Here is a 22472-nt window from a genome sequence, read left to right on the forward strand (position 1 = left end):
TCAGAATCATTATCAACAGCTGTCTGAAAAAAATTGGGGCAGCGATCACAATCTGAAATTGTTGAACTCAATGCCAAGTCCGGAAGGCTGTAAAGTGCCAAATCGAAAGATAAAGTGCTGTTCCTTGAGTTTACTTTTAGCTTCACTAGAAGTGTAGGAAGACATAGTAGCAGTGAGGTAGAGAATTAAAATACAGGCAACTGGAAGCTCAGGGTTACGCTCACAGAGTGTACGGAGGTGTTCCACAAAGCAATCACACCATTTGCATTTGGTCTCCCCAATGTAGAGACGACCACATCAAGAACAGTGAATACAGTATACTAAATTGAAAGTACAAGTAAATCATTGTTTCATCTGGTTAGGAGTATTTAGAGGCCACCGCAGCAAAGAATAGGTAAAACAGCATACTTTGCATCCTCTGTGCTTGCATTGGCAGGTGCAGTGAGAAGTGGAGTGAATGTTGGGGGAAATTGAGGAGTGGACTAGGGTGTTGCAGTGGGAATGGTGCCTTCCGAACATGGAAAGGGGAGAGGAGAGGAAGATGTGTTTTGTGCTACATGCTAGAGGTGCGGAGGATGATTCATTGAATGTGGAGACTGACGGAAGGTGAGGACATGGGGAACCGACCATGATCCTGGGAGACAGTGGAAGGGATGAGAGCAGAAGTGTGGGAAATGAGTTGGATATAATTGAGGGGAATCTCAGTTGAGGAAAAAGGAAGACATATGGAAGTACTGGTATGAAAAGTGGTATCAGATCAGATGTGTCAAAGAGATTTTTCTCTCCCTCCTCTTTCAACATTCCAAAAGGGACCATTCCTTCTGCTACACCTGCCATCTACCCTTGCAAGCACAGGAGATGCAACCCCTGCCCTTTCACTTGCCCCACATCCCTCTCCTTTCCCACTATTTATGGACCTCAAACACTCCTTGCAAGTGAAAGCAATTTTACTTGTACTTCTTCCAAATTGGTATATTGTATTCACTGCCCACCATGCGATTCCCTCTATGTTAGGAAACCAAACACTGATTGTGTGACCATTTTGCTAAATACTTACACTCAATCCACAAGATTGAACTTCTGGTCACTTATGGCTTTAGTTCTCCATCCCACTCTGACCATAGCCTCCTACTCTGTTGCAATGTTGTTCAAAGCACCTTGAGGAACAGCACTGCACCTTTATAGGCCTAGAGTTTATAGAACATTACAGCGCAGTACAGGCCCTTCGGCCCTCGATGTTGCGCCGACCTGTGAAACCATCTGACCTGCACTATTCCATTTTCATCCATATGTCTATCCAGTGACCACTTAAATGCCCTTAAAGTTGGCGAGTCTACTACTGTTGCAGGCAGGGCATTCCACGCCCCTACTACTCTCTGAGTAAAGAAACTACCTCTGACATCTGTCCTATATCTATCACCCCTCAACTTAAAGCTATGTCCCCTCGTGTTTGCCATCACCATCCGAGGAAAAAGACTCTCACTATCCACCCTATCTAACCCTCTGATTATCTTATGTCTCTATTAAGTCACCTCTCCTCCTCCTTCTCTCTAACGAAAACAACCTCAAGTCCCTCAGCCTTTCCTCTTAAGACCTTCCCTCCATACCAGGCAACATCCTAATAAATCTCCTCTGCACCCTTTCCAAAGCTTCCACATCTTTCCTATAATGCGGTGACCAGAACTGCACGCAATACTCCAGGTGCTTTAATAACCAAGTTATAGCCACAGCTGCTATTTTCTTAGACAGCGTGTGCTGGTATTGGAGAATTGCTGCACCAGAGCCATGGAAATGGCGGTGTGGTTTGATACACAGGATGGGGATTCCACCCTCAGTACTCAGCTAGCAGGCTGATCTTCACCCCATTGCTAGTTATGGGAGCCTTCACTTTTCCAAAATTTCTCTGCTTTGTTCCCCCTCAGTAATAATTTATACCTCCTCTGCACCTATCTTTTCTTTACTTTTCATTTGCTTTGCACCATAACCCCTTCTGCCCTTATCAGTCACAGACCTGTTCATGGTGAAGTACTTGCTTGAAAACTGTTGGTCTCTAACATCTCCCAGTTCTGTTGAAAGGTCAACTGTTTCCATCTTCACATTACGAACCTACGAATTAGGAGCAGGAGTAGGTCACTTGGCCCATCGAACCTGCTCCGCCATTCAATAAGTTCATGGCTGAACTGATTACTCCACATTTCCATCTATCCCGGATAACCTTTCACCCCCTTTGCTTAACAAGGAACTACCTCTGCCTTAAAAATATTCGAAGACTCTGCTTCCACCACCTTTGAAGGAATTCCAAAGACTCACAACCCTCAGAAAACATTTCTCTTCATCTCGATCTTAAATGGGCGACCCCTAGTTCTACATTCTCCCACAAGGGGAAACATCCTTTCCACATCTAACCAGTCAAGACCCCTCAGGATCTTATATGTTTCAATCAAGTTGCCTCTTGCTCTTCTAAATACCAGTGGATACAAGCTTAGCCTGTCCAATCTTTCCTCGTAAGACAGCCCACCCATTCCAGCTATTAGTCTAGTGAACATTCTCTGTACTGCCTCCAACACATTTACATCCTTCCTTAAATGAGACCAATATTGTACACAGTACTCCAGATGTAGTCTCACCAATGCCCTGTATAGCTGAAGCAGAACCTCCCTACTTTTGTATTCAATTCCCCTCGCAATAAGTAACATTTTATTAGCTTTCCTAATTATGTGTTGTACCTGCATACTAACCTTTTGCGATTCAGGCACTAGGACACCCAGATCCCTCTGCATCTCAGACCTCTGCAATCTCTCACCATTTAGAAATGCTTTATTCTTCCTGCCAAAATGGACAATTTCACATTTTCCCACATTATACTCCATTTGCCAGGTCTTTGCCCACTCACTTAACCCTTTGTAGGCCCCTTATGTCCTCTTCACAACTTACTTGCCTACCTATCTTTGTGTCATCAGCAAATTTAGCAACCATACCTTCGGTCCCTTCATCTAAGTCATTTATATTAAATTGCAAAAAGTTGAGGCCCCAGCACAGATCCCTGTGGCACACCACTTGTTACATCTTGCCAACTGGAAAATGACCCATTTATGCCTACTGTTTCCTGTTAACTAGCCAACCTTCTATCCATGCCAATATGTCACCCCCAACACCATGAGCTTTTATTTTCTATAATAACCTTTGATGTGCCACCTTATCAAATGCCTTCTGGAAATCTAAGTACAGTACATCCAGCAGTTCCCCTTTATCCACAGCACATGTAACTGCCTCAAAGAACTCCAATAAATTGGTTAAACATGATTTCCCTTTCATAGACCCATGTTGATTCTGCCTGAATACTTTGCATTTTTCTCAGTGCCCTGTTATAATGTCTTTAATAATAGCTTTGAACATTTTCCCTAAGACAGATGTTAAGCTAACTGGCTTGTAGTTTCCTGCTTTCTGTCTCCTTTTTTTTGAATAAAAGTTACATTTGCTATTTTCCAATCTAATGGAACCTCCCCCGAATCTAGGGAATTTTGGAAAATTAAAACGTATTGACTATCTCACAAGCCACTCCTTTTAAGATCCTAGATGATGCTGGAAAACACAAGTCAGGCAGCATCTATATTTATCTCTGCTGTTTCTGGGACCTTGCTGTGTGTTAAGTGGCTGCTGTGTTTGCCTTTATTAACTGGAACATAAATACATATTAAAGTGAATATAGATGCCTGCTTTCTGTTTTATGTAAAAACTGTCTTCCAAGTGAAGTCCTCAAGGTAAACAGATTTCTGTATGTTATACTAGTAGATTTTGAAATCTACATTGAAAGCACTGTTTGCCTGAGCAATAACAGCATTTAAAAAAAAATAGGATAAGGACTCTCGTCACTTTTTGCTACACAGAAAAAAATTGAGAAACTGTCTTGTATGCAGTGGAAACCAATTTCTTAAACTACAACTGTCCTCAAGTGAGGTGCTTTTTGGGCAACAAATGCATGCTGTTTATATTTAAAAGTTGAGCATTAGTTCATCTCACTTCCATTAATGACCTTGCCTGCATCCCCCCGCCCCCACAATCGGAAACATTACTTTAGTGCCCATTTCTAGTTAAATGATTAAAGGTCACAAGGATATAACAAGACCTCTCTCTTCCCCACAGCCTCCCCTCCCCAACCCCAATTGGGTGTACCACATAATGAAGTTTTGCTTATGTCACCAGATGTATTCCCCTGTATTTTAAAAGGCAGACTGAAAAAATACTTTTGAAAAGCAAGAGGCTGATTGATAAACTTATTAACTGGTTTCTTGCGCATGAAACATATAAACAGAAGTTTTCCAGTAAGAAGCATCTCTTTCACACTATTCATAATACAAAAAGAAAATACACAATATTACACTTTCCAGGTGGAAGCTCCTTACAAATTAGCACGCATCGCCCCCGTCCCAACCCCAAATTGTTCTGTTGCACTTCGTATGTTCATGCCTAGGTCTGGAGTCTCCAATTGTGTCTCAGCCTCAGAATCCCTCAAGACGGTTGGCCCACTGAGCTGCCAATCAGTTACTAATTTGAATGAAAAACCACCCCTTAGTGTGGAAGCTCACTATATCTGTACTTCAATTTAGCTAAACTCCCCTGCCAGTCATATTGAATGAAAGCCATCTCACTATCTGGGTAAAAATTGCTGTAAATTGTGCTCAACTTCCCATTCTGTCAGAGCTAATACATCATGCAAAAAAAACAGATCAAGGTCTACCCTGATCATACTACATCATATTTCATCCAGAGAACCATCCAATCGACATTCTAAATGGCTTGTGTATTTCTGGCAGTTCATCCTTTATGTTGAATTAAACCTTGTATCCAATAATACGATCCCAAGGGCAAAGAGTTATATTCCAAAACATTATACATAAGCAATAAAAATAATACATTTCCTTTCATGCGTTGGCCTAGAAATTTGCATGCTACTGGAAGCTGAAAATCTGGATTAATACACTGAAGGTTGCATTCAGTTCTTCCAGTGGCCAGGAAATTTCACTTTTTTTTGGAATTGTTATTCATTTCACTTGAGAGTATACAGAGAGAACCTGACCTAGAGAGATGCAATGGAAAGTGTAAGTTATATTACAATATAGCAAGAAACTATTAATAAACTGCCAATAGAATGCAGAAGTGTTTCATTTGCACATTAGGTAAATGGCATGTGTTACATTTATTGTGTAAAAAGCACAACTTGGCTTCCAATTAAAAAAGTACAATAGAACTTTTACAAACATGATTTATATTAAGGACATCAATAAGGATGGCAGTAATCTACTTTGGTCGTGCCAATTTGCTTTTTGTAGGTCTTCTCAAATAAAGAAATAGTCAAAGCCAAAAATGATCCTTTTGTGTCTTAAATTACAAAACGTATACGCATATAATATAAACTACAATGTAACCATAATCCTCTAAGTTAATTGACGTTTTATTGTTCCAACAACCATTCCCAAATCGGTATGCTTAACTTAGTGTTCCAGAAAGCACACCTGCATCTGATAACAGTTCCAGGACTCCCTCTAAAAGGTATGGTTTTCTGAAAGGTGAGTGCATTATTAAATAAAATCTGGCTGAGACAATTGATATTTTGGAGATTAGGAACTAGAAAATAGCTGCTGCTACCACAATATGCAAAGCTTTACAGTAACAAATTGTTAATTAGTATTCCTTCACATTTTACAAGTATTAAACAATTCTGAGCTGGGGTTTTAATGAGGTGCAATGTTGTCTGTTGCTTCACTAGGCAGTCAATTTTTCTAACAACATTTCCACGCCCTTCACATTTTCCATCTTCTTGAACTTTGGAATGAGGCTTTTTAAACCTTTTTTAACTTCCCTGGCTACATCTTCATCTTTACTCTGAAGAAGACTAAAAAGAGAGAAAAATATATTAAATCTCACTCAAAATATATTGCAAGAGTTCAAACTGAGGTTGCTCTCTAGGAAATGAGCTGCCTTTCTGAATATGAATCAAAGAAACAGAAACTTACCAAACTGCAACTGCATGAGTACACAGAAAGTCTATTTAAAACGACACCTGTGAAACACAGTGCTCTTTTGTCCACAAAATAACCACTACACAACACTATGAAATGTCATGCTCCAATTAAAAAAAAGTAATCTTTAGATTGAAGTGAATGATGCCATTAAACTTAGAGAGGGAAAGGTGACTTGGAAGGGAAACTTAGAGGTGATGGTGCTTCCACACACCTTGTGCTTTGGCGGTGGAGGTCAGGAACTTGGGAGGTGTGCCTGAGAAAACCATAGTGAGGTGCTCCTGTCCATCCTATAGATGGTACACACTGCAGCCATAGTAAGCCGGTGGTGGAGGGAGAAAATCTTTAGGCTAGCTGATCAAACAAACAACGTTGTCCAGTATGGCGTCAAGCTTAGGTGTGGTTGCAGCCACACCCAACGTGGCAAGTGAAATGTAATCCATCGCACCACTGACTTGTGTCTCGTCAGTCAATGAAAGGCTTTGAAGAGATGGGAGGTGGGCCAGTTGCTGCAGAATACCCAGCATCTGACCTACTCCAATAGCCACAGCAATTATGCCCTCGATTTAGTTAAGTTTCAGGTTAATAGCGACCACCAGGATGTTGATGAAGCAACATTGTTGCGGGGCAGGGTGGGGGGGGGGGTTGCGGAGAGAAGAGGGGGGCATGGAAGAGACCATCATGGTCAGTGCAACCAATCAGATTAAGTGCTCCAGGCCAATCACCAGAAGCATCTATGTCCTCTAGAACTTCCTCTCAGCATCTAGACATCTCTCCCATCTTTCAGAAAATCTCCTTGAACCATCTCCTTCAAACGTATTTTTATCCCACTTGACCGTCTTCCTTATCCCCAATCTGAATATTCACTATCCAGTATTTTGTAAAGTTCTCAAACATCTCTGCATGTAAGGAAAGCTACAGGAATGTATGCTGTTGCTGAGCACACTGTTTTTGACTAGAATGAACTTTTTTCCAATACTGCTACTAAAATGAGAGTGGAAGCGATACACAATTCTGGTCTATGAACACCATGTTACTTAATACGCATATATATCTACAAAAAAAAATGTAACCAGGAATTAGAATTTAATTTAATGCTTACCAGCAAAGCACAATAGCTCCACGGTTTACTTGCGCCCAGGTCTTTAGATTCTCAATCCCAACATACTCTATTAATGTTCTTGCAAAGCATTCTGAAATAAAAATTCAAAAATCATTAAGTAATTTTCTTCAAAAGTTTGTTATTGCCCCTTAAGATTTCAGGTGTTATCCTAGAGCAGTTACATTCAACCTGCAGCAAACAATTTTTTCACATTACTATAACAGGACAATTGATCAAACAAATTAATTAGCTTTGTTAAGTATGACAAGGACCTAAATCATCTTCTTTGGCCTCCTTGTCTCGAGAGACAATGGGTAAGCGCCTGGAGATGGTCAGTGGTTTGTGAAGCAGCGCCTGGGGTGGCTATAAAGGCCAATTCTAAAGTGACAGACTCTTCCACAGGTGCTGCAGATAAAATTGGTTGTTGGGGCTGTTACACAGTTGCGCTTCTGTCATTTTTCCTGCCAACTGCTAAGTCTCTTTGACTCGCCACACTTTAGCCCCGCATTTTTGGCAGCGCCCACCAGCTCTGGCAATCGCTGGCAACTGACTCCCACGACTTGTGATCAATGTCACAGGACTTCATGTCACGTTTGCAGATGTCTTTAAAGTGGAGACATGGACGGCCGGTGGGTCTGATACCAGTGACGAGCTCGCTGTACAATGTGTCCTTGGGGATCCTGCCATCTTCCATGCGGCTCACATGACCAAGCCATCTCAAGCGCCGCTGGCTCAGTAGGGTGTATATGCTGGGGATGTTGGCCGCCTCGAGGACTTCTGTGTTTGTATTGTAAGTAATTGTAAGTATGACAAGGACCTAAATAGAACCATCTAAACAGGTCCTAACAGAGAAGGCAATGATTAAGCAGTTGGCCTTCGCGACACCTTAAAACCATAGAAAAATTATGGCACAGGAGGCCATTCAGCCCATCGTGTCTATGCCAGCCAAAAAAACTAGCTGCCCAATCTAATTCCACCTTCCAGCACTTGGTCCATAGCCTTGCAGGTTACAGCACTTCAGGTGCATGTCCAGTTACCTTTTAAAAGAATTGAGGGTGTCTGCTTCCACCACTGTTCCTGGCAGTGAATTCCAGAAACCCACCTTCTAGAATGCCACCAGCATAATTAATTTGGCTTTTAGTCTCAAGTTGAAAAACTTAAAGATGTTTCTAAAAAAAAAGTGTCTGAATATCATTTTGCATAACAAAACAGAATGTCATGCACCATTGATTGAGTTGATTAAATCTGGTGCAAATTTGAAATGCTTGTCAGTATAAAGCATAAATGCCTATACTTTGTTGGCAAGCAGTCTACCCTTAATACAAGTTTAAAATAAAGGTTTATCTTTTCAATTTCAAAAGCGAAGTCTATATAGTTTATAGTACTTTTACCAGTAGTATTCACTGCTAACATTTCAAACAAAGACGACTGACCAATATAATGCAACACAACTGGACTCAAAGCAGGCTCCCAGTTAAAAGGACATCTAGATCATCTCAAGATCTATGTGACTGAATTGATCTTGGTTGGTCACTGATGGCCCGCTTGCGAGACTCCTTTGTGATAAATTGAGGCATTTAAGGGTCATGCTTGCCAACTAAATCAGGTCTAAGGCAAGGTTTCAGAAAGTTATGAAGTGCTTTGAAAACGATCTAACGTCCATACAGTATTCAAAGTGGCAGTTCGAAGGTTGAATTTAATCAAACAAGAAAACATCAAAACAGGTCGCAACTGTTAATAATTTAAATCTTCGAGGACAGAAAAGTTTGGTAACTGCACTGAGAAATAATATACAAGCAAAATTAGTTCAATCTAGTACTAATAAAAGTCTATTGAAAAAAGTCTATTGCCATGGATGACAACTCAGCACAGACATTCCTAAAGGCAGAACACCCAAGAGGGGCAAAAATGCCTGCTAATCCACTAAAAAGCACTTCTTTCTCTTATGCTCTCAGAGATTAGCCGAATACTGGAACTTGCTAAAAATGCATTAAATATAGTAAAGTTAAACTTGCTAAGCAATATTGTAATCTTGCATAATACATGTAATTCTGCTGGTTAAGCAAAACCCATCTGATGAAATACTGTGATACACAACTTTGTGTTAGTATGAAAATGAATGGTCACAAATGTGAAATTGCATTTCACTTAGTGTTGCACTGCTGGATTGAAATATCAGCGCAGAGGGATCTGGGTGTCCTCGTGTCTGGGTGCATTAATCGCAGAAAACTAGTTTGCAGGTACAGCAGGTAATAAGGAAGGCAAATGGAATTTTGGCATTTATTGCTAAAGGAATAGAGTATAAAAGCAGAGAAGTGTTGCTGCAACTGTACAAGGCATTAGTGAGACCGCACCTGGAGTATAGCGAACAGTTTTGATCCCCTTACTTGAGGAGGGATGTTGTTGCATTGGAGGCAGTTCAGAAGAGATTCACTAGATTGATTCCAGAGATGAAGGGTTTGTCTTATGAAGAGAGATTGAGCAGTTTAGGCCTTTACTCTCTAGAGTTTAGAAGAATGAGAGGAGATCTATTTGAGGTATATAAGATGATCAAGGGGATTGACAAAGTAGTCATACAGAGGATGTTTCCTCTTGTGGGGGCAATCTAGAATGAGAGGTCATAGTTTTAGGATAAGGGGTAGCAGATTTAAAACAGAGATGAGAAGAAATTACTTCTCTCAAAGGGTCGTGAGTCTGTGGAATTCACTACCCCAGAGTGCGGTGGATGCCGGGACATTGAGTAAATTTAAGGAGGAGATAGACAGATTTTTAATTAGTTATGGGTTGAAGCATTATGGAGAACGGGTAGGAAAGTGGAGTTGAAGCAGAGGTGAGATCAGCCATGATCGTATTGAATGGCGGAGCAGGCTCGAGGGGCTGAATTGCCACTCCTGCTCCTAGTTCTTTAGTTCTTATGTGGTTAAGTATATTAAAAATCTTAAGTCCCTATACAATTTTCCAATGCATATGTTATGGATGAAACAACAGTATTTTTGGAACCATATGATCATGTCAACATTTTTGAAGTTGTGAAACATTAGTTTTAGTTATTATTTGTTTAGCTATATAGTGAGGTCAGTGTCATTTTGTTTTTTTCTAAAAAAACTAGCCCAAAATTTACAGATGCTCCAGGTGTGCAGATATGATTTTAGCAGTTTCAGATAGCCTCGAACACAGCAAAGAGTTTTTGGACTAGGAGCTAGATTTGGGAAATGGCGAGCTGACTCTGCTGAGGTGCAGGAGCAGGATCTGCAAACAGCATTAGTCAGTTGTGGGGAAGTTTGCGAGGTACTGTTGTGACCAGGGAACTGGCCCACCATCTCTTCATTTGAGCTAGAGGCAACATTAGTGCTTATAGTACAGTGGAATGGAATAGATGAAGCAGAATGAAGGCAACAAGTGTTCAATTTCCCTTGCTAGTAGAGGTTTCAGCTCAGTGCTGAGGAAGTCCCTCTAAGAATGCCATTTTCAGACTGAAAAGGAGCAGAATGCTGTATTCCCAGCTGTGACCAAGAATTGGCTTACATGTTATTTAGGTGCCACTGCATTATATTTTTACTGAAAGCTTTTGAATCCCTTACGATTGCATTCAATATAAAAGTACATTCAAGAAGTAACACTAGTATTCTGAAATGCCAATTTGGAAGAGACTTTTTTCCCCTTTCTTTGATTTTCCAGTATCCACAGATGTTCAAGCTCTGCCTGTGCTAGTTTATGCTTTCTTAATGGAAGTGCACAACACCCACATAGGTGGAGGAGAGTGGGCTATTACAACATATCTCTCCACGATTCACTATCCAAAGCACATGACACTCTCTCTAAAGTGATTACATTTTAGTTTAGTCCAATGTTGTTTCACCAAGCTCTAGAAAGCATACATTCAAATCAATTTGATCTCTCCTACCTGACTTTCCAAGTTCTTTTATTTTTTCATCTTGTTCTATTAACCATTTAAGAACTAGGTGGCCTGCAGGGTGCTCTGCCATGTGGAGCTAAAAACAGGAAGGGGAGTGGGAAAGAAAAGTAATCACATTTCAGGTATGCTGTAGTTACCAATTTGCTCAGACAGAGTTAAATTCCACAATAACACTCAATTTAAAAAAAGAAAACAATCTTAACCTTTGAAAAGGGGGCCTCAATTTTCACAATCATACTTACTGAAATAAATAGCCCTTGTGCATAGTATAGAACTGGTCATTTACCACCTTTTTGTGGTAAACTCTTCCACAAGAATAAAGTTCAACAAAAAGAATACTTGCCCCACTGAGTGAACTCCTGCCACTTGATTAATTGTAGTCAAAATCACAACATCTGGTCATTAACTAATGTTGTGTTGTCACTTAATAGGGCTAGGTTATCCCATCAAATACAGTGGGGAGATGGTGGCATAGTGGTAATGCCACTGGAATAATCCAGAGGCCAGGCTAATGCCCTGTGGACACGGATTCAAATCCCACCATGGAAGCTAGTGGAATTTAAATTCAATTAATTAATAAATTCAACTAATAAATAAAAAACTGGAATTGAAAACTAGTCTTGATTGTCGCAAAAACACATCTGCCTCATTAATGTCCTTTAGGAAAGAAAGTCTGCCATCATTACCTGATCTGACCTACATGTGACTCCAGACCCACAACAATGTGGTTGACTCTTAACCGCCCTCTGAAATGGCCTAGCAAGCCACTCATTGGTCAAGAGCAATTAGGGATGGGCAACAAATGCTGGCCTTGCCAGCAACACCCACATCCCATGAAATAACATTTTTTTTTGCAGACTAATTTTTACTATCAAGTAGTGCATTCTTAATCATTCACAAGCATCCAAGAGATATCTGCATATAATGTAATTCTAATTCTACATAAATAATTTTACATTACATAAAACCTACTGCCCTCTATTAACACTTTTCCTCTAAATATACTTGGTCCGCAGAAGTATTTTAATTGCACTGCTGTGACCAGACTGACTGGTACATGTAGGCTGCAATTCTGTTTTGAAAGGACCAAATAAATTCAGACAGCAAAATGATCAAATTTATCTAAAAAGCCATATAATGCAAAACTAAGCAGATCACTCTAGAAACATTTAACTATTTGGGAGACACTCTGGGCAGCCATTTGAAAACTGATCTGGTAAAAAGCCACAAAAACACAGATAATGGTTTTATTGGGGGAAAGGGGTGCAGGAAACAGTTAAAACAGCCCTTTTGATCTTTTGCCATTTTGGTTATTAAATCTATTAGTTACTGCACAGTTTTTTCTGCGTATGGCTGAGCAGTGTAAAAGGAAGTGTGACAGGACATAATGTGAAATTTATGACGGGTGAAAAACCAATTGTCTGCCTGTGTGCAACAATTGTTGCGTAGAATGAAATGGTCTTGTGCAAGATTTTAAACGGATGCAGTGTCCTTTAATGTGCACAAGTTGATCTTGAAAATGTACAGCTTTTCATATTCAGGATATACCAATCCAAACTAAAAAAAAAGTCCAAAAGTTAAGTGCCACTCTTCTTTGAAACAATGCAATTCTGATTCAAGATGCAGAGTGCCTCTTGCCAGACACAAGGAATTTTAAAATAAAATTTGCATGTTTGTACATTACCTCACCATTATTGCCTCCAGGTACAAAATCTTCTGCTGCCACTTTAGCGATAGCATTTATGGCAGGCTGCACATCACCAATGGCACAGCCGAGAATATCTGCCACAATGACACTTGTTGCTTTATTCATCACCATTTCACGAGCATTCTCCTGCAGGTATTGCAGCAAACGTGGCGAGATGACCTCCAGGAGCTCGCGTTGACGAATGTTTGTATCCTTCTTACTGGTGCAATAAACAAACAGTGAAATCTTTTGACTCTTTCAGGACTTCATTTTTGGCAGTAATGCAGTTTTCAGAACGTTCAAATCAATTCTATGGAATATATTACTTTGATTTGATATTCAATTTTCAATGCCTGACTCAAAAAGCACAGCATCAGAATTTAATTACATTCTATTTCCTCTTTTCTTCACTCTCATAGTTGAGATATTATGTTTACCAGAAAAATAAATTTGCAAAAATTGAAAAATAGTCTTTGAGTTTTTTTTAAACTTATGAATAGGAGCATCACATTTATCCAGTAATTATAATGCAAATTGAAGAAAAAGTGCTAAAAGGTGCCAAGGGCTACATTAAATGTTCGTAAAATTTGTAGCTTGCAAACATTTTCAACTGCTCCCCCTCATATTTTGTTCAAAACTACTTTCACAACCATCATAACCCCATGCACTCCCCAGTTTCTAGTCTCTTCTTCCTCAAAGGTGCTTGAATAAGTCATTGCCATCAACCAGATACCCACTACGCTCAGTTCAAGTCCCCTTGTTCAGTTGCCATCTCACAACACAAATCATCCTGCTTAGAAATCACCAGTATCTCCATGTAAACTTCAATGTGTGCTAGAAAGGTATTTAATTAATGAGGACATCAGACCCTAATCTTATCCTCATTTAATACCCACACATGCACATTTTAAGGAAAGGGAATCATATAACGTTCATAAAGTGGTATCCAGGACAACTTTCCCAGTCATAACTCAAGTGTGCTCATTCCAATTGTAATGCCTCTACTTCCACCCAAGCTGAGATAAGACAACTACTCAGACTGGGAGCGAAACACATGCCCATCTTAATCGTGCTGAGAAACAGTGAAATCCTTTACTTGTATAAATTGCGAGAATGCATGACTTTGAAAGATATGATTACCAAGAATGCAATCTTGTAATGGGATGGAACAGAACTGTTAATTGCTAACACAGCAACAATTTTAGACAAGAGACAACCACTAGCCCATCTCACCCACCTGTCCACAGTATTCTAAAAGCAAAATACTGCGGATGCTGGAAATCTGAAATAAAAACAAGAAATGTTGGAAACACTCAGCAGGTCTGGCAGCATCTGTGGAGAGAGAAGCAGAGTTAACGCCGAAACGTTAACTCTGCTTCTCTCTCTCCACAGATGCTGCCAGACCTGCTGAGTGTTTCCAACATTTCTTGTTTTTATCCACAGTATTCCTCTTGTGCTTTCTAACAACCATGAATCCTATTTGTTGAAAAGAACTTAATTCCTTCTTGAAACCCAATAAATGTTCCTTGTTCCACCAGCCAACCCAGTAATCTTTTTGTCCCAACTATCACAAGTTGGAAAAGATTCGTTATTCAAATGCTTTAGATTTTACCTTATCTACTTGAACTTCAAATGTTCTCACTGAAATCAGAGAATCCTAAATTTAAGATCAAAAGGACTAATCCCTCAAAACAACAACTGCAGTGATTTGAACATGTAAAGCATTCTGACCTGTGAACATTGCCATCACCTTGTTGTAGAAGTTTAATAATTTCCGGCACGCTATGTGCTGGGTCCCTCGGACTTAATAAATACACCAAAACCTTCTTGCCATATTTATTGTTGATCAAGTTAGGTAAAGAACTGATCATCTCCTGTAAATAGACAATTTCAAGATATTAAGTGGAACTCAATTCTTCTGTGGATTCTGATTCATTACGTAGACATCAAATTTTTAAACAGCCCAAAATAAAGCAGGCAGTCACTTAATTTCGCAGCTAATTCAGGTCTCTTGCTTAGCCCATCCTCCATTTCATTTCAGACTTTCCTTCCGTACTCCACCTTTCGAAGGTGGCAACTTTTGCTGGGATTTTGTTTCACTGGTGACAGGCAATATGAGAGCTCACAAACTCAGCTCTGCTTCACCAATGGAATTGTATCTCTAATAATAGATCAAGGACACTACCCAAATTTGGCAATTATTTTCCAAAAGAATAGTGACTGAATATTAATTTAGCAGTCTTTTGCAAGACATAGGCTGGGATGGAGAATGGGGAAGTGGGTGAAAGACATAACCAGGGCCTCTATAACTAAAAATGCTCCAACTAGAATGCATGAAAGTTTGAATGCTAAAAATGGACAGAGCTAAGCCCCGTTGTGATACTACTGACACTCACTAAAGGGTGACTTGAACAAGATACTGAAAGGTTGCTAGTCCTCACCGGCATGTACTCCAGGACAAATTACTATCTTTGGGAGTAAATGGTGGAGGGAGAGAAGGAAAGGTAAGAGGCCCAGTTCTGAGATGCCCGTGGACAGCGAATGTAAAAGCTTTGACCTTAGAAACGGCATATAAAGCAATTTCACCATTTAAAATATCCACAGAGCTCTCAACAAACAGACCTTTTTAAAACACCTTTTAATAGCATGATTATTTAATTTTCAATTCAACTTCATCTTCACCTGCACAAATTTTATTGAAATATTAAGCACAACAGTAAAAGGAACTATTGTGTCCATTGTTACTTAGTAGCAAAGGACACCAACTTACTTTTGTCAAAATCTTTGACATTACTCATTCCAATTAACTGGACAAAATCATTTTGTGTATTGTCTACAAGCTTTGACATTCAAACATTTACTTTTATGTCACTATTCAAACCCAGCATCATTTCTTTGGGTTGCGCAGCTGCAGAATGACTTTCAGCCAAATCTGAAGTCAAGTCTGCTGCCAACCAAGTCACTCCAGTATTCAGAGGGGCTCATCATAATTCATGTTTCCACATCACTTAGTAGAGAGGGATTTTACTTGAAAGTTTCGTTGTCAGCAAGCAAACTTGCACATTAAAACAACTTTCATATTTGTTCAGACCTTTTCCTTACAGAAAAGGCTGCACTCCAAACCAACACCTAGATAAGACTTTTCTTCGTTTCCAAGTAATTTAGGAAAAGTTTGAATACTTACTGACAGAATTATTTGTTTTACAAGTTTTGTGTCATCTATACAGTCGAACGCAGCTATGAGAACCAAATGGGAAAATTCACCCTGCAAAACAATTTGTATGACACACGGTCAGTATTTCAGAATTCATTATGTATGCTTGTCACCCTCCAAAATCAACTACACAAATCTTGCTCTCTGGTGAGCATTAGGATTTAAGCTAAGGACAAAAAAAAGTACTAAAAATGTAACCCCCTCAACCACTATTTCCATAAGTCAGTACTAAACCTCTATATTTATTTATGTTATTTATTTATTTAGAGATACAGCACTGAAACAGGCCCTTCAGCCCATGGAGTCTGTGCCGACCATCAACCACCCATTTATACTAATCCTACATTAATCCCATATTCCTACCACATCCCCACCTTCCCTCAATTCCCCTACCACCTACCTATACTAGGGGCAATTTATAATGGCCAATTTACCTATCAACCTGCAAGTCTTTGGCTGTGGAAGGAAACCGGAGCACCCGGCGAAAACCCACACGGTCACAGGGAGAACTTGCAAACTCCACACAGGCAGTACCCAGAATCAAACCCGGGTCGCTGGAGCTGTGAGGCTGCGGTGCTAACCACTGCACCACTGTACCGTATTCTTTAAATTAACTTGTATTAGAATATGAATGTGATTATTCCTTCACTGTTAGTCATAAAAATCAAAGCTACAGAAAATAAAATTAAAAATGCTGGGTGCCACAGAATGCTGCTGTACTGATTTGCATCACCACTGAAGGGAAAGACATGCAATCTACAGCTAGGATTTGTCACATTGCAAGCTCCCAATCTTCACTGAAGAGGCTATCAATGTCCTTCAGGGGTAGGAACCCATCATCACAGGCTGCTCGCTCGCCTAATTCTGGCAACTAATTGTAAATCAGTACTGGCAGATGTCCAACATGCTGATCAGAAAGATTCAAAGATAGGAAGAAAACTAAATCTTCCAGTCTACTACCAACAACAATTCTAGTCAATGATCATTTAATGTGTAACACAAGTCATTTTTGGGTAATTTTTGATCAAGTTACAGGAGATACAAAGTATTAATAAACCTAGTTAAAAGTGCTCCATCTTTCAATTGGCTAATATTTACTATATTCTATACCTCTTCATCTCAATTTAAAAAAAAATCTGGTTACATTTCCTGAAGGACCTTATGAACTGCTAGCATACAAAAAGCAAGCTGAAGATCCACATCTTACAGTAGCAATTTTCTCTATGTAGGTCTTCATTGTTTTCACAATAACTTTTCTGTCCTAGGAAGGAATAAAAGCAACTTTTAGTAAAGAATTGTAACTGTGCTTTACTTAGACCAATTTTAATATATTAATACAGCAAGATATTTAAAAACTGGGTTGAACAAAAAAAAGCAATTGATTAAATGGTCACTGTAACCTTCCTTAAAGTCAAATAACCTTTCCCCATGATTTTCTCTTTTCAGCACTTCAAAGAATATGGTTTTATCGCAATTAGGTTCCTCCCCACCCAATCTTCCAACTCAACTTTCTGCCCTCTTCTGAAGACACTGGACTATGGGTGCCAGTTGGTGACTCCAAGTGGCCAATTGGCCTACAGTACATTGGCAGGCTATTTCATCCATCGCAGCACTCATCTGATATTCACATACATGGAGCTCCACAGGCAATGGACAGTGACTGGATGCAGGAACTGTTAAGAACTATCCCTTTCCTAATTCAAGCGGTAGTGAAGCTACTTATAGTGGCCCTACACGACACCACCAACACTCCACTTTTACCCCAACTGCTATCAGACATCTCAGCAGAAACTGGGAATCAAACCAGAAATCCTACCGGCCCCAATAAGGCCACGAGTAGCTCAGCCTTCAAGTGAGCCCTCGTCATCTTTGCAGATAATTACTGAATTATATGTTGCAAGTAATGATACAGCATTCTACACCATACTATGCACAACAAATTTAAAAACCAGATTAGAAACATGCACTCCTGAATATGGAAACAAACTAATTGAAGAATTAAAGCAGGAGGTATCTAGACTTCTGTGACTGTACAAATTCAAATACCAGAACATTTTCTTGAGCACTCAAGGGCTATTTGGTCAATCATATGATCTATTATTTATCCATGAGCGCATCCAGGTCCTTCCATAGAACAATTCAACACAACAAATCTATTAGGCCAAAAAATGAAAAAACAGCAAAAAGATTCCCTGTTCCTTTTCAGCTTACTTTGGGGGTCCCGTGCCATAAACATTGCATGGCTACTCTGCTTCCATCATGTGTGTGCGCCATGTAGATGACTGCTTCTCTCACTGCTTCAATCATTTCCTGAGTTCAGAAAAGTACATGTTCAAACTGACACACAACAGGTGACAACATAAAAAAAGTTACAATCATTAATCCTTCAGTTTCGCTATTATCTATTATACTAAGTGAAGCAAACTAGATGCGGACCATAAAACACTCACTAAAGTGAGTATGTGGGAGTATTTTGAAGGCTGTAATCTCATACCAAGGGTCAAATGAACATTAAAAACTGCTCAAGATTCACCTGATACATCAAGCAATCAAACCCCTTAATTGCATTATTGTCTTGTATAATGTTCATTTTACTGGAGTAAGTTGCAGCGAACACAGTGCTCTGAATCAAAATTAATCATTTTAAATAAAAACAGATAATGCTCGACAGGTCTAGCAGCATCTGTGAATGGAGAGAAACAGTATTTTATTTTTGTATTAGTGTCAATAATTTGAATATAATTTAATGCTAACTTTGTTCAGAGTATCAGCCTCTGCACCAATAGCTAGCCAGAAAAGAACTGCACTAAAATGGAATAAAACCATCCCCAAATTAACATGCAAGAATAAGACCCTTGAACGATTACATGACAATTATAATCTCAAGCTTCAGATTTAACTTGTAAACCATGCATGCTTTGATATAATTTGAAAGGGTCAATGAGATCACTCCAAGGCATCTGGTATATTCTGGAATGGGTGCAGTGCCATTTTTCCACCATGTTTAAAACAAAACAATTTATTACTTTTTCTACCCATGACTGTACTGTACAAAACCCTCTGTATTACATAGTTTGTAACAGTCTGCAAAGGGATCTTCAAAATAATAGTTAAGAATAAATCATGTGCATCATAATCACAGCAACTTTAAAAAAAAATGCTTTGTCTACAGTGTGTTCATTTCAGATGGCAACAAAGCAAAGTCAAGTTAACATGTTCAACTACATTCAAATTAATTTTAATTCTGAGCATTGTGTGCACCACAACTTACTCCAATAACAGGAGCACGGGAGCATAAACATTACATTAATCCTACTTAAAAGAACAGAGTACATTTAAAGAAATTCCACTATTTGCTCAGTGATTTGACACAATACCTTATATTTGCATAGAATCTTTAACATAGCAAGATGTTTCACCTGATTATGGATATTAACTTGTAACTCATGAGCGATTACTCACAAATTCAACTAAAAAGTTCCCTCCATGATTAAATTTTTTTTAATTGACTGGGATTCTAATCCCTGACCGAATAATAATGAAAGAGGCCATTGTAATTCATCAATGCTGACAATACAGGTGGCTTTCACTTGAAAAGTATCAGCCCAGCTACATACTCAAATGAGTTATTGCTGCTGGTCCAACTCACAATCTGAAATTATATTTTATTTTCAAAAGGATTAAATTCAGGGATCACTGAACAAATTTAACACAAAATGTACGACAGTACAGAACATTGCAAGATGTAAAATCTACCACCTTAAATGTTAAAAAAATTCATGAACTTTTCTGAATAGAAGAAAACAGATTGTGAACAACCTTAAAAATAATTAAATGGCTGTAGGTACAAAATAGCTTTTTAAAAATCATTTACCATTCTCATTTTGTCAGAGCAGTGTGTGAAGAAGTCCAAAAATGCTTTGTGGACCAAGGTGTGCTTTATTACCGCCTCTCTAGAGATGATCAAGAAGAGCAAATGGATTAAACTACATTTATATTTACTTTGATCAACAATTATGTACAACGTAAACTTATTCCAGTAAAAGAATTACACAAGGAGCACAAATATTAATTAGCACTGCTTAAAGAACAAAGTACATTTAAAGTTGCTCCTCAATTGGCTCAACAAATTTATACAACTGAAATTTGTATCGCACCTTTAACATAACAAGATACTTCACAGTTGGGGGTCAGACTCAAGCAGGAGGAGGAAAGGAATTAGGGGATTCAGCCAAAAGATGTAATTAAAGAGGTAGGTTTTTCCAAAGGAAGTTTCTGAAGGTTTAAAAAGAGGGAGTTCAAGAATGTGGGGCTTTGCAGGGGATTGCAGTGACAGCCTCCAAATGGTAAAGCAGAAGTAAGTACACACAGTACAGCAGAGATGATAGAGCAGAAAGCATGAGTAGTAACGGGAGGTTGGAGGGTAGCAGAGTGAGACCATTGAGCAACCTACAGAGGGGCCAATGAACAGATATACATATGGTCAAGCCATTGAACATGGTCAGAAAAAGTGAATACACTTTCAAAAGTACAACATAAGTGAACGTGGTCTCTTATGCAAAAGCAAAATAATGCAGATGATGGAAACCTGAAATAAAAGCAGAAAATGCTGGAAATATTCAGCAGATAAGGCAACATCTGTGAAGAGAGAATAGAAGTTAATGACCTTGCATTTCTAACATTATCCCAATAAACTAACAAAAAGATGGGTTGGCATAAAATAGCAGAATCATTTTCAACAATGCTGCATGAAAAATGGGAGCAACGGTTACCATCTGAAATTGTTGGAACTCAATATTGAGTCCAGAAGGCTGTAAAGTGCCTAATTGAGGTGATGTTCCTTGAGCTTCGTTAGAAAAAGTGTAAGAGGCCAAGGACAGAATTTCATGCTTTACTCTCCCTTCTGGAATGCAAGCTGAGCCTAAAGAAATAAATAAGCACCCGTATGTTTCTGTCATCCAGTAGAAAATGGCCCATACACGGTACTGAGAGAGTCTAGTGAAATGGGTCCTATGACCTTGAGGAGGAAAACTAGATGTTATGGGAATGTGAAGCCAAGCATCGAGATGCCATTTCATCCACGTCAATTGATAGTATAACTTTACTCATTCATCATAAAAACAAACATCTTGCAGGTTGGAGAGGTAGTTGCATGCCTTATAAGGACATTTAGATTAGTGATTCGTAGCTCAGAAAGGTATAAAAAGTGGTGTTAACACGTTTGGGTTCAATCCAGATGTTGGAGTTCAAAGCATTGTATGCTCACTAGATCTTGTTTCCCAGAATCAAGTTTGTTTTGTTTGTAAGTATTTTACCTTATTTGAAGGATTAAACCAAGTGAAACTTTGCTATGTGCATTTTGTCTTGCCAGCATTGAATGAGCTCACCCGTTTAGCTAAGCAACAAGCAATGTAAGGTGAATGGAACGCTGTGCAAAATAGGATGAAGGCAGCAAAGCTCTGCATGAGTTGAGTTTGGAAGATGCTCTGGAACACAATTCCTTATTAATGCAGGAAGGCATTAGATAGAATTCTGCAAAATGAGATGATCTGTGCATATGGAAAAGTAAATTATAGAAAATAATTAATAGATCTGCTATTTCCTTGGACACGCAATTTCTTACAAGGAGCTTGAGGGAATTTTTTGACAGAGGACCCCTTTATAGGTTACTGTTCTTTTTTGCCTCACACCAAATTGAGCTGACTGGATGGTTGACGTACTGGGATGAAATCAGCACGTGCGCCAGAAGGTCATTCATCTCCTAGATATGGAGATACTTTTTTGTTTGGCAATACCCCGTAGATAGGTCACATGTTTCATTGTAATTTGAATGATGTAATAACTTATAAAATCACTAATAGTTTTCTTACTTCTGTGCCATAGGAGTGAGGATCTCTTTCATTTCTCCCATTACTCCCTCTCGTTTATCAGGATTGGACTCAAGAACTTTGTCCAATGTTGGACAAAATACAGACTGGTAAAACAGAAAACAAATATTACAATTCATTCCAAAAACTAACCAAGAGAAAAGCTTTTAGAAGTCTGTTTTAAAAACCAAGTTATACAAAAACATTAACTATTTTCCTTCTCCTTTCCCCTGTTCAGTTCCTCCCCAACACAGAACCAATGGGATTAATTCAATATATGGAAAGACTATGGACACAAAGCCAAATCACAATTCTGCACGCACGGTTGCTCTAATGCACTCAGTCATCTCTTTCAAGGCACAAATCAGTATAGGTTGACATGAAAAATATTTATATTTGCAACTTATTCTTGTAAAACAGCAGCTTCAATCTGTTAAATCACTAAAAATCCAAACTGCAAATTGTAGTATATTTTTGCTGCTCTATCAAACGTCTTGTTGATAGTTAAGTCAAAGCAATAGTTCCTTTTACCAATGAAAGCCCTTACCACAATGTTATGTTGGAAACTGTAGAAATTCTTTAATTAGCATAGAAAACTTGCATAAAATTAAAAGTTAACATTTTTACATTCATTATATAAAGTTGAATATTGCCAGCACTGCTAAT

The 22472-nt window shown here is 38.9% G+C and overlaps 1 protein-coding gene across 1 annotated transcript in view; it reads right to left on the reverse strand.

Annotated features, from left to right (window-relative positions):
• Positions 1-5158: 5158 nt before the first annotated feature.
• Positions 5159-22472, reverse strand: part of pum3 (pumilio RNA-binding family member 3) — a 41917-nt gene continuing 24603 nt past the window's right edge. Inside the window, exons 10-19 of the mRNA XM_068030211.1 lie at positions 21810-21913; positions 19814-19892; positions 18151-18249; positions 17147-17200; positions 15910-15990; positions 14457-14599; positions 12723-12945; positions 11027-11114; positions 7123-7213; positions 5159-5893 (exon numbers count right to left, since the gene is read on the reverse strand). Of these exons, the coding sequence (XP_067886312.1) occupies positions 5764-5893; positions 7123-7213; positions 11027-11114; positions 12723-12945; positions 14457-14599; positions 15910-15990; positions 17147-17200; positions 18151-18249; positions 19814-19892; positions 21810-21913 (1092 nt within the window). The 3' untranslated portion in view covers positions 5159-5763. The remainder of the gene's footprint in view (positions 5894-7122; positions 7214-11026; positions 11115-12722; positions 12946-14456; positions 14600-15909; positions 15991-17146; positions 17201-18150; positions 18250-19813; positions 19893-21809; positions 21914-22472) is intronic.

This window comes from Heterodontus francisci, chromosome 4, assembly GCF_036365525.1.
Source record: "Heterodontus francisci isolate sHetFra1 chromosome 4, sHetFra1.hap1, whole genome shotgun sequence".
In the NCBI taxonomy this organism is placed as follows: Eukaryota; Metazoa; Chordata; class Chondrichthyes; order Heterodontiformes; family Heterodontidae; genus Heterodontus; species Heterodontus francisci.